The sequence below is a fragment of the Lolium perenne genome, chromosome 3 (genome assembly GCF_019359855.2).
Source record: "Lolium perenne isolate Kyuss_39 chromosome 3, Kyuss_2.0, whole genome shotgun sequence".
In the NCBI taxonomy this organism is placed as follows: domain Eukaryota; kingdom Viridiplantae; phylum Streptophyta; class Magnoliopsida; order Poales; family Poaceae; genus Lolium; species Lolium perenne.
Window position 1 is genome coordinate 64826744 of NC_067246.2, and position 10824 is coordinate 64837567.

The following is a 10824-nucleotide window of genomic DNA, read 5'->3' on the forward strand; positions in this document are numbered from 1 at the left end:
TCATACAGCGTCTGATCAGAAACACCACCAAACAACCTAAAGTGGGTGATCAATTCCTTTTGCGGAAATTACAGAATCAACATTTTTTTTGCGAAAATCTAAATTGTGGTGATTTTTATTTTTTTCCATAGCGGTGTTTTTGCTGCCTTTTGCAATTTTCTGTTTCCAAACATACAATGAGATAATAGTAGGAAATGAGCATGTGCCCCTGGATTGAGTGACGCAAGGCTGCAGCTGCCTTTGCAGCACTGGTCAAAGAGAAACTAAGGACATGTATAAAGGAAGAAGCATCAAATTGTCGCTCCAGCGCAACCACATCAGCACAAGCCCATGAGGCTATCACTCGGTTTTAACTCTACCCAATGCATCAGTAGCCTCATGATGTGAGCATACAACACATGGTGCCCCACATCAGTCCACTCTTCTTCCATCTTTTCTCATCCCACTCCCGCTTTTTCCTTCTCTCACATGCTTTTTTGCTTACTTTTACATGAGGATCCTGCCTCCTCTGCAGGCAGCTACTTCTCCACCCGAACCACATTTTAGCCTACACGGTGGCATCCAAACCTAGGTGGATAGCTGGGGAAGTAAGTTGGGGCATACCATTGGCCATGCCCTAAGGGCATGCCCAATGCACTGCCCTACAGGTACTGACTCACACCTTTAGCTAGGTTTGGGTGGTCCAAAGTATGTTTGGATGAGGAGGCAGCCTCTTCATCAGGAGGCAGCCTCTTCAGTCATAAAGTGAAAACTGAGTGAAAATGTGAGGGAGAAAAAAAAAACAAATCAGCTTTTCAAATCAGCTTTTGAGAGAAAGATATATTAATGAGACCATAACATGGCATGCATATGTCAAAAGTTTTATCCAAACCTAGTTGGACAGTTGCCTCCATTGCACATGCCCTAAGGTGGGTCGGAGGGAATCAGGGACTATGCCCCCCATTTGAAAAGAAAAAAATGGTCGGAGGGAATCACACAAAAATCACTTAACTAATCTAGTGTATCCTGATTCGCAAAAAAAAACGAGTGTATCCAGATTCCCAGGCAAGGCTCATAAAGCAGACCAAGGGATTAATTAATGAAATGCAGCTCCATCACATCATAGTACGTCGATGAATCCAGTCTAGTGGATTTCATCTGCCCATATTGCATTTTTATAGTACTTCACAATGTGCCGAGGCGCAAAAGAGAGAATGGAAGAAGAAGTAGTAGTAGTAGTAGAAAAATACAATACACAGGGACGCCGGGATACGAGACTGACCGTTGTACCTTTGCAGGTTTCGCCTCAGCAGTCAACATTGACATGGTAGGGTACACCGTGCACAGACACAAGGAAAGAGGTTGGCTCGCGCCAGCGCTGGCGGATCCGCATGTATACGTACGTTCGCCCAGGAGCATTACAGTGATACAGTCATTGTTGCGCTGAGGGTAAGGATGGCAATGGGCAGGGTATGAGCAGGGTAGAGCAATACCATACTCATATCCGTATAGTCGATGGGTACAAACTTCTACCCATACCCGTGCCTATGAGTATAAAATTTTACCTATACCCATACCCGGCGGGTACCCGCTGGGTAGGTTAAATTGTACATAAGTTTCTCGCAATTTTACATTTATCGATAATAAATTCGATTAAAAAATATATTGTCTCAACTCGATAACATGTAGTTGAGTACATAACAATTAAAAACATATAAAAATCTCATCCTCATATAGTAACTCATAAGTCAATAAAAGTAAATGTGTAACATAATTAAGATATTGACAATAAATGGGCAGGGTATGGGCGTACCCGCGGGTACAAAGCAATACCCGTGCCCTACCCACGAATTAACGGATAGGGTATGGGTACTACCCATGGGCATAAAAATGTACTCATACCCTGCCCATGCGGGTACGGTACCCGTACCCGTGGGTAAAATTGCCATCCTTAGCTGAGGGCATCTCTAGCGGCGCGACGCAAACAGATGTTGAGCAACCATTTCGTCCGTCGTGACTGGAAATGCGTCTGGGGCCTGCTCCAGCGGGACGACGCAAAGTGACCGGGCCGTCCGCGGAGACGCAAACCTGGCACCAGGTTTGCGTCTCCGCGGACGCTCGGCGGTCGTGCGGAGCGTCCTCCACTTCTTACCCGGTCCCGCATGCCAGGGACAGCGAAATTGACCGCTTCGATTTGCTTCTTTTTTCCTTTCTTTGCTGTCCTAGTGCGACGCCACCACCCCAACCCCACCCGCCGCCGTCCGGCCGCAGCGCCGCAGTAGTCGCCGTCGGCTCCGTTTTTGCCGAGCGGGAGAGCAGGAGCGTACTCGGGCTTGGCTCCGCCGCGTACCTGCCGGCTGTTTTCGGGCGAAACGCTCCCGGTTGCGCCGCCCTTCCGCGCCGCCAACGACCTGTTCGGTCAATTGCGCCGATAGGTTTCTTACTCGTGTTTTCGGCGCTATTGTGCGCGGCCATTGATCCGCAGTTTGTACCCACGCAGATGGACATGTGGTAGATGTTGGACAAGTTCCACGCGGAGGTCGTCGACTCCTCTTTCGACGAGAAGTCCGATCAGTCGACACAAACATTGGCAACTGCTGCGGCCTCCATGATCCACGAGTTCACCTCTAACCCGGGGCCGCAGCACCGGGACTCTGTGAAGGGGCGCTCCAAAAACCTGCCGCGCAACAGAGTGGAAGGGCAGGCCCGCCTCCACAAGGACTACTTCCACCTCACCAATCCGATCTTCCCGGAAAAACTGTCCCGGCGCCGATACAAGATGTCAAGGGACCTGTTCTTGGTCATTCTACGGGGCGTCAGAAACTACGACCCCTAGTTTCAATGCAGGCCCGATGCAACAGGTGCGTTAGGCTTCACCTCCTACCAAAAATGCACCGCGGCTATTCGCATGCTCTCATATGGAATGGTTGCGAATATATTCGATGAGTATCTTCAAATGGGTGAGAGCACATGTCTTGAGGCCATGTACATGTTTTGCCGAGCGGTGATTGCCGTGTTCTGAGAGTACTACTGTAGGGAGCCAACTGTTGAGGAAACAAGGCGGCTCCTATCTATCAACGAGTCTAGAGGCTTCCCAGGAATGATTGGCAGCATAGATTGCATGCACCGGCAGTGGAAAAACTGTCCATTTGGATGGCAGGATGCGTACAGCGGGCATGAGGAGGGAAAAACTGTCATTCTTGAAGCTGTCATATCTCAAAATTTATGGATTTGGCATTCATTCTTTGGCATGGCCGGCTCCAACAATGACATCAATGTGTTGCACCGATCACCGGTTTTCAATCGGCTAATGCAAGGCAAAGCTCCCGGGTGAGCTATGAGATCAATGGAAATGCATATGACAAGCCATATTATCTTGCTGATGGCATCTACCCTGACTGGGCCACATTGGTGAAGATTGTCCGTAATCCAAACTCCGAGAAGACGAGGAGGTTTGCCAAGATGCAAGAGGCTTGTAGGAAAGATGTGGAGCGCGGATTTGGTGTGCTCCAAACTCGGTGGGCAATTGCCCGTCACCCGGCAAGAACATGGTCCCTGAAGACCATGCATGAGGTAATGACATGCTGCGTGATCATGCACAACATGATCGTTGAGAACGAGCGTCCTGATGGCCACAATGAGAACCACTGGGAATTCCAAGGTGAGCTGGTTGCGCCATTTCCTGGAGCTTCATCTTGGCAGGACTATCTACATAGGAATGTAGAAGTCACTGACGAGAACGTCTCCAAACAGCTGCAAACGGATCTGATTGAGCATCAGTGGATATTGGCTGGCCATGAAGATCATGCCTAGAGAAATACTATCTTATTTTCATGTCGACTTTTAAAAATTTAAATGTAATAACTATGACTTTGTTGATTTTCTTATTTTGTTGTTTGGAAACTTCGTAAATTGATGCAAACGCGGAAATGCGTCGATTCGCTGGAGCCACCCCTAGATGCAAACGAACTCGCGGACAAAAACAGTCTATCGAGCGTCCGTCGCGCGATGCAAACGGATATTTCGGACGTCAAAATGCATCGCGCTGGAGATGCCGTGAAGGTGTCGTCGTTTCCCAGGCGAGCGGATGATCGGGATAGCACGGCACCTGATCCATGTGCGCGGCGGAGGAGGCTGGCCCCGGGCCGAGTCTGCAGGCCACCACCATCGCTCCGGGAACGTGGACACGTCGGCGTCAGGTCCTTGCCTTTACGACGGCTGCCGCGCCGCGCCTCCGTTGGTGGGCCCAACACCGCTACACGGCAGTACTGCTCAGTCCTGTGTGGGCGAGCAGATCGATGCAAATAGAATCGCACGGGCTGGCAAATAAGCTAGCGTACACATTGCAGCTAGCCGAGCTTATTGGGCGATTAATCTTGTGGTTTATTGCGAAAACAGAGAGATTTATTGATTAAATAGCAGTATAACACTCAGCTTCGTAGAGTATTTGCTAGAAAATCTGGGTTATAATAATTGATCTACGTGCATCTACTCCTACCCAAACTTGATTGTTTAGCACAAAGATGAGCTACATATTTTTGCTTCACGCCCAATAAAACAAATGCTCAAGCTACATAAAGCTATCTTAATATCTTGAATCCCCTAACTCAGCAGAGGCTAGGGTATTTCCCTTTTCGAAAAAAAAAACTCAGCCTAAACTATGGCATCAGTTTGGCAGCAGCAGGGCTAGACCTGCTGCTCCCGTTCCAGCTTATCTTTCTTGATATTTAATTTCAGAAATAAAATAATTTGTCAGAAAATATGTGTGCAAGAAGATTGAAACTTGTTGGCTTTTGCCCAATATCAAAATATATGAACATGAGAAACGCAAACAGTTTAGGGCATTTTATCTACTTTTTTCTTCATATTCAAGATATATTACAAGGCTTGGGTTTATATGGTACCCATAGTATCCAGATCAACAGGATACAGACTCCTCTACAGATTTTTTCTTCGACTCTTATTTAACAGGTAACTCAAACATTGACTTGACTCTCAAAGTACTTACACACACACAGTCACGGTGTACTCGACATGCGAAACTTATATACTACTAGGATAGTACTCCACCATGCCTTCACATTAACAGACATATATGTTAACTAACTTGGCAAGAGCCACAAGGTTCCTAAATTAAGACTGTGCAATAATAATTTCTAATTCTCAAGACAATACATAGCATATACATGATGCTAGTGGCAGACTCACAGAGAATGTGTTACTCAAATAAAACGGCCTTCATCCTGAGATACACGCTTCTTCCTATCCGCCATAGGTTTTGGTGCTTTCACCTCACAGTTAATTGTGTAGTTGTTGTAGGGTGGTATGCGGGACCTCCATTCAAGAGCCTCAAATTTCCCATGTGGTAGTTTACCACCACATCCTAAGATGATGTCTTGCACACTGATCTTAGGGACATCCTCACTGGAATCTAACTGACGATGATTGCAAACCAAGAAGTTACTGCTCCTCCCCAATCGCCAATAATACACTGGTTCATCTTCCCGCAAACAAAGATTTGGATGCTTGTCAGAATTTAGGTAGTGCGCCTGTTTATATGCTCTCATACATTCAAGAACTGTGTGCCAAAATCGAGGATTGAAGTTATCTCTCAGTATCCCAGCAATGATACGCGCAATTGTGAAACATTGTTTCTGTTCCAAAGCGATCTCCATGGCCATCGTAACCAGTTTTGGCTCCTCTTCAGGATTTGTGCTCCCAAATACAAGCGACTTGAAAAAATACCAATAGGCTTCTTGAGGCAGATAGTCCAATCGAAGTGCTTCTGTTGTTCCCAGACACACAATTCTATCTGATCGACTGGTGATTATAATTTTACTCCCACCACACGGTGTCATGCAGGCTGCGGAAGATTTCAGACTTCTCCATGTTTCCTCGTTAATGCCCTCAGCTATATCGACAATAATCAGCAACCTGTTTTGAGAAGCACAATTGTGATGTTTGACAAGACCGTCAATATTGTTACCTTTCAGGTCGATAACTCTTTCATCCTTGAGACTGCCCTCTGGAAAGAAGAGGATCATCGAGAAGCGAGTGCGCACACTCTCCTCCCTACACACATACTCAACAAGAGTCCTCTTTCCTACTCGTATTGGACCAACAATCGGAAGTACAGCCAAATCTGGAGCAGCACCGGAACACAGCAAGAAATTCAGGATCCGTTGCCGTTCGGTTTGGCGACCAAACATGCAATTGTCCAAGAGCAAATATGCGCCGTAAGGTTGGCGCATTACCCGAGGATACAACTTCAAGAAGAAATGAAATTCCTTCATACCAGCCATTGTGTCTTCAAGGGTGTCAACCACCCGTTGTAGCTCTTCTTGTATGTTGTTGTTTGTACCAAACAATTGTGCTCCTCTGTTGCAGCTACCACTGCCGTTGCGAGAGAAACGAAGCCGTTTGGCTGGACTGAATTTAGACAGTGCAGAAGATGAGCGGCTCCCCCCATCCCCCTCTTTGTGCTCCCCCTCCTTGCCAATGGCTTGAAATCTCAAGGCATCAAGAATGTAGTGGCCTCTGTACATTCCTTGCTTCAGCAGCTTGAGCTGACGGAGCATCCCCTGGTTGGGGATGTGCCGCCCCTCTGCCTCCTCGACAACGGTGTCGATTCTCAGTACAACTCTCTCTAGCCTCTGGAGAATCATGCCGATGTCAGGCTGCTGCTGGCAGTATTTGTTAATCACGAAGGATGCGGACCTGCCGAAGAGGTCGCCTACGATTGCAGAGAAGAGGATATCCATCGTGAACCTTCTCGGCTCGAGCACTGGTACGTTGATGGAAGGGGGAGTGATACTAAGAGTGCTGCAGGGTGTGCTGTTTAATTTCGACTCAGAGCTTGGAAATATGTCTGAATTTAAGGTGAGCATAATGCTGATCGATCAACACGGTACGCTGTGGTGCCAGTTGACGCGAGTCTTCACTAACGTGTCGAATTTATTGTTGCTAGTCTTGACTTGACTCTTGACCACTGTCATGCAGCTTCACTGAAATATTGGTGTAATATTCAGCTTGACTTGGTGATGAAAATGTTTGGATGGTGACCCACATATTTAAAAACTGATCTGAGATTTAAGAAATTTCTTTCCAACTAACCCCTTAATGCATATTTCTCTTTTGTTTTGGAGGAGATCTAGTCTTTTTTTTCTCTGGCACGAAAGAAAGAGTAACTGTGAGGGTGCTATGACCCTTTGGTCTCAAAATTTATCTTGTACTGTATTTTCATTGTTCAGTTTTGAACTTTAACTTGTAATTTCCTTGTAAGATACTATTTTTCTGGAAGTCCCAAAATCTCAATCATTTTAAGAAAACGTTTTCAAATAGTATGAATCTAGCGGTATCGATGTACTAACAGAGCCTAACAGAGCCTGTAAACATCCTAAAACTTAATAATAACCGCTAGTTTATGGGTCGGTTAAAAAAGCGGCGCAGATTAGCGACTGTATACTATTCAAAACCGCAAAAAAGTTTTCGGATCGAGACCGAAATCCCAACTCGGCTTGTATTTATAGGGGTCGAACGAGCGAACCGAACGCAACCCGAACGAAACCCCTAGTTTGCGCGCGACGAAAGTTTCACCTCCTCTCAACTGCCACCGCCGATCTGCTCCATGCCGTTGGCCACAACGCTGATGATCAGAAGCCCTCACGACTTGTCAAGCATGGACGTCCGCACTCTTCTTGTAGTTGTATGTACGATGCTTTGAACAGATCGACATGGCTTCAATCTAAAAGACCAACAACCTCGTGCGTGCATGCATGCGTACATGCTGCCCCCAGGCGCGCGTGAAAAGGGCTCTGGTTCGGATCAAGGACTGGCCCTTCCCGCGAGTCCGCGACCATGCCTTCTCGAGGCTATCTCAATGCCTATCCAAGACTTCGACACCAAGGGCAGCGACACCCGCACGCCCATGCTCATCAGACAGGAAATCCACGTCGCCAAGTTCTAGATGAAGAGAATCGGCACATCAAATTTGGCTAGAAATGCCCACGCACACATGTGTAGAAGGAGCCAATGCATACACGCCATGGCCCTCTAATCACACCGATCAAGTTTAAACTAATTAACCATTATTTTGTTACGTGCATGTATGTTTTGGAATCAGGTACGAATGGATAGCGAACATGACAAGAGGAAGTCGCCACGCCAATGTCCGGAGGTCGCCTCGCCATGGACGCCAAGGAGTCAGCTCTGTCGTGCCCGTTGCAGGCTCGACATCCACACACATCGATCGCCTTCAAAGGAGCTTCAGCTAGAGACCACATCGACATGTCGGCACACCTTCATCAACCCCTCCCATACATGGACGCCAACTGCATCGACACAAAGATCATCTTCATCGACTCGCCAGCAAGGCGGCGAGGACGCCAACTACATTGGCATGCTGCCATCCTTCTACGTCGAGCAGCTACTCTAGTCGAGTCACACGACCACGACATATCAAGCCTCCATGGACCCATGCACACCTCCGACATCACAAGATCTACATCGCCAAGTTCATATACCATTGTCATCAGGCCATGCTGCCACACGGCGACATTCAAGTCTGCTTCGACACCACATCAGCCCTCTTCCCCAACATCGGCCTAGCACCGACGAGGCGAAGCCACTCCGCCGACATGTCTTTTCTCCGATGAAGTAAACCATTTCTTGCCGGGCACCGACAAGGCGAAGGCAAGACATCAAGTTCGACACCGACGAGGCGGACACCACCAGGCCTGGCACCGATAAGGCGAAGGCTGCCCACCTGTCAGACAAGGCCAGACATCTTTATCATCGGACATTGACATTGACCATCCCGCTTTCCACTTCACCATCACATCATTATCGTTGTGGTGATCTAGCATACCACTGCATGGTGTAGTATGCAAGTCGTTAATATAACACCAATAAAACACCGTTTCACTAGTATTACATCCCTTAGAGTGGTACATAAGAAACATATACGGGTCCAAAGCATGTCTATATAATTACAACACCGACTCTTTACATAAGATCAACACAACCTCCTACTTACAATGAGATAAAACTACAAATAAACTCCAGAAGAACAACTCGTGGACTAAACTTATTACTAGCTCTACCTATCGGGGTACTAGACCTGTTATAGAAACTATGACTAAACTCTAGCTAATTAGGAGCTAAGATTAGGGAGCTAGTTCCCTTCTACTTCTAATCTAGGGTTTATCCATGCTTGATGTGGTGTTTGACTCCTCTGGCGATCCTGTCTCTTGAAGTAGTTTTTGACTCCACAGTCTTTGAGTTGCACCATAGATCTTCCTTTAATGCCTTCAGATCTAAGCAGGGGATTCAAAGAAGGATGAGTACGAGCGTACTCAACAAGTTCATTATAGGAAAGAGGCGTTTAATTCACCAGCTATAGCCATGGACCAGAAATTCGTAGGCAATGCAAGTTTTTGTAAACATTTCTTCAAAAGGTTGCTTTTATTCTGAAGAACTATGTTCGTCAGCCTTCACCGGGTGTCTAGAACTTCATGGAGTTCCTTTCCAGCGGCGTTCGCAGTTCCAAACCGGAACAGGGAGTGACAAGCCACAATTTGATACACTCTGCAGAGGTGTGTTAGTTTACCCATAAGAGATTTTATCCTTGTTACCAGCCGGGCGCGCAACCCGTCCACACTTCCTTGGTGTGAGGCCAGGTGTAAGGTCATAGCCAATCACTGGGCCTTCTCGCGACCCCGCATACCCACCCTTTTGTAAACCACTGGCTGCCAACTGATCCTCTGATCTAGTTCTCGAGCCAGCCCGTTACAATCCATCATAGATACACCAAACCGTAGGAGCAATAGGGGATCTATCCCTTCTAGTGTCTTCTAGCCCACTGGCAGGTGTAACCGTTGATATGCGAGAGGGAAAGAACAGCTGACTACTCCGTCCTACTCCAGATCTTATGGTAAACATGAGTATTACGGCGCAAGAATCACTAAACGATATTTGTTGTTAAGTCCTAGATGAATAACCCAATGCAATGGAACCTCCACCAAACTCATACCATGGTTCCATTGCCCACCACATAGTCATATTCATAATTGTGAAAGTAATACTTTGCTTTTAATGCAGGAGTGATAAGTATAGTACTTTGCAAGTAATTTGGTAAAAATACTCAAAGTGCAATGAGCAAGCGATGAACTTGCCTTTCTTGACTGCAAGATTATGCTGGCAAGGTCTTCGATATGGAATAACTCCAAATTATGAAATAGCATCATCGTCCGGTAAGGACAATGTTTAAAGGATTGGCAATATGCGATAGTGCATAAGTATGAGATGCAATCGCTCTAAGCGTAACCTAACCCCGATGATTTAGGTTTAGTGAGTCGTAAGGATTTCCTTTAGGGTGTGTTGTACTTTTAGAGTGGTTTCACAAGCAAGGTTCTTCTTAGGGTTTTGATTAACTTGGTATCATATACAAGTGGTGTAATACATAATGATAATCATAATAGTAACGATGGCACACAAAGAATAGTAGTAGATGTTATATTCTTAGCATGTAAGGAACAATTGTTAGTTTTAGAACTATAGGACATGGTTAATGATTACTTGTTATATTTTTTAAAAGAATAACTTTTGAAGAACATGTTTCTAAATGAATGATAAGTAATTTCAATAAGAGTCATTTGCTCCTAGGTTTATGATGGTTCCTAGTTGAGTTTCCTAAGTGGGTATTAGATGGATCTTAGAAATAAGATTGAGTTCTGAATCATGTAATGGTTGCATGGTTTAGTTGAGCATGAGCCTATTAAGCAATTGATTATACTTGGTTGCTATCATGATTGGTTATATCTTACTAGTCATAGATAGCTATTGTCT

The 10824-nt window shown here is 46.1% G+C and overlaps 1 protein-coding gene across 1 annotated transcript; it reads right to left on the reverse strand.

The window, feature by feature from the left end:
- Positions 1-4814: 4814 nt before the first annotated feature.
- On the reverse strand, positions 4815-6830 carry LOC127341663 (disease resistance protein RGA2). The gene has a single exon (XM_051367538.1). The coding sequence runs from the start codon at positions 6738-6740 to the stop codon at positions 5202-5204; it is 1539 nt and encodes a 512-aa protein (XP_051223498.1). The 5' UTR covers positions 6741-6830; the 3' UTR covers positions 4815-5201.
- Positions 6831-10824: the final 3994 nt, after the last annotated feature.

What these genes read in the sequence shown, in the direction of transcription:
- LOC127341663 (XM_051367538.1), bottom strand. Translation starts at nt 6,740, where the DNA reads ATGGATATCCTCTTCTCTGCAATCGTAGGCGACCTCTTCGGCAGGTCC.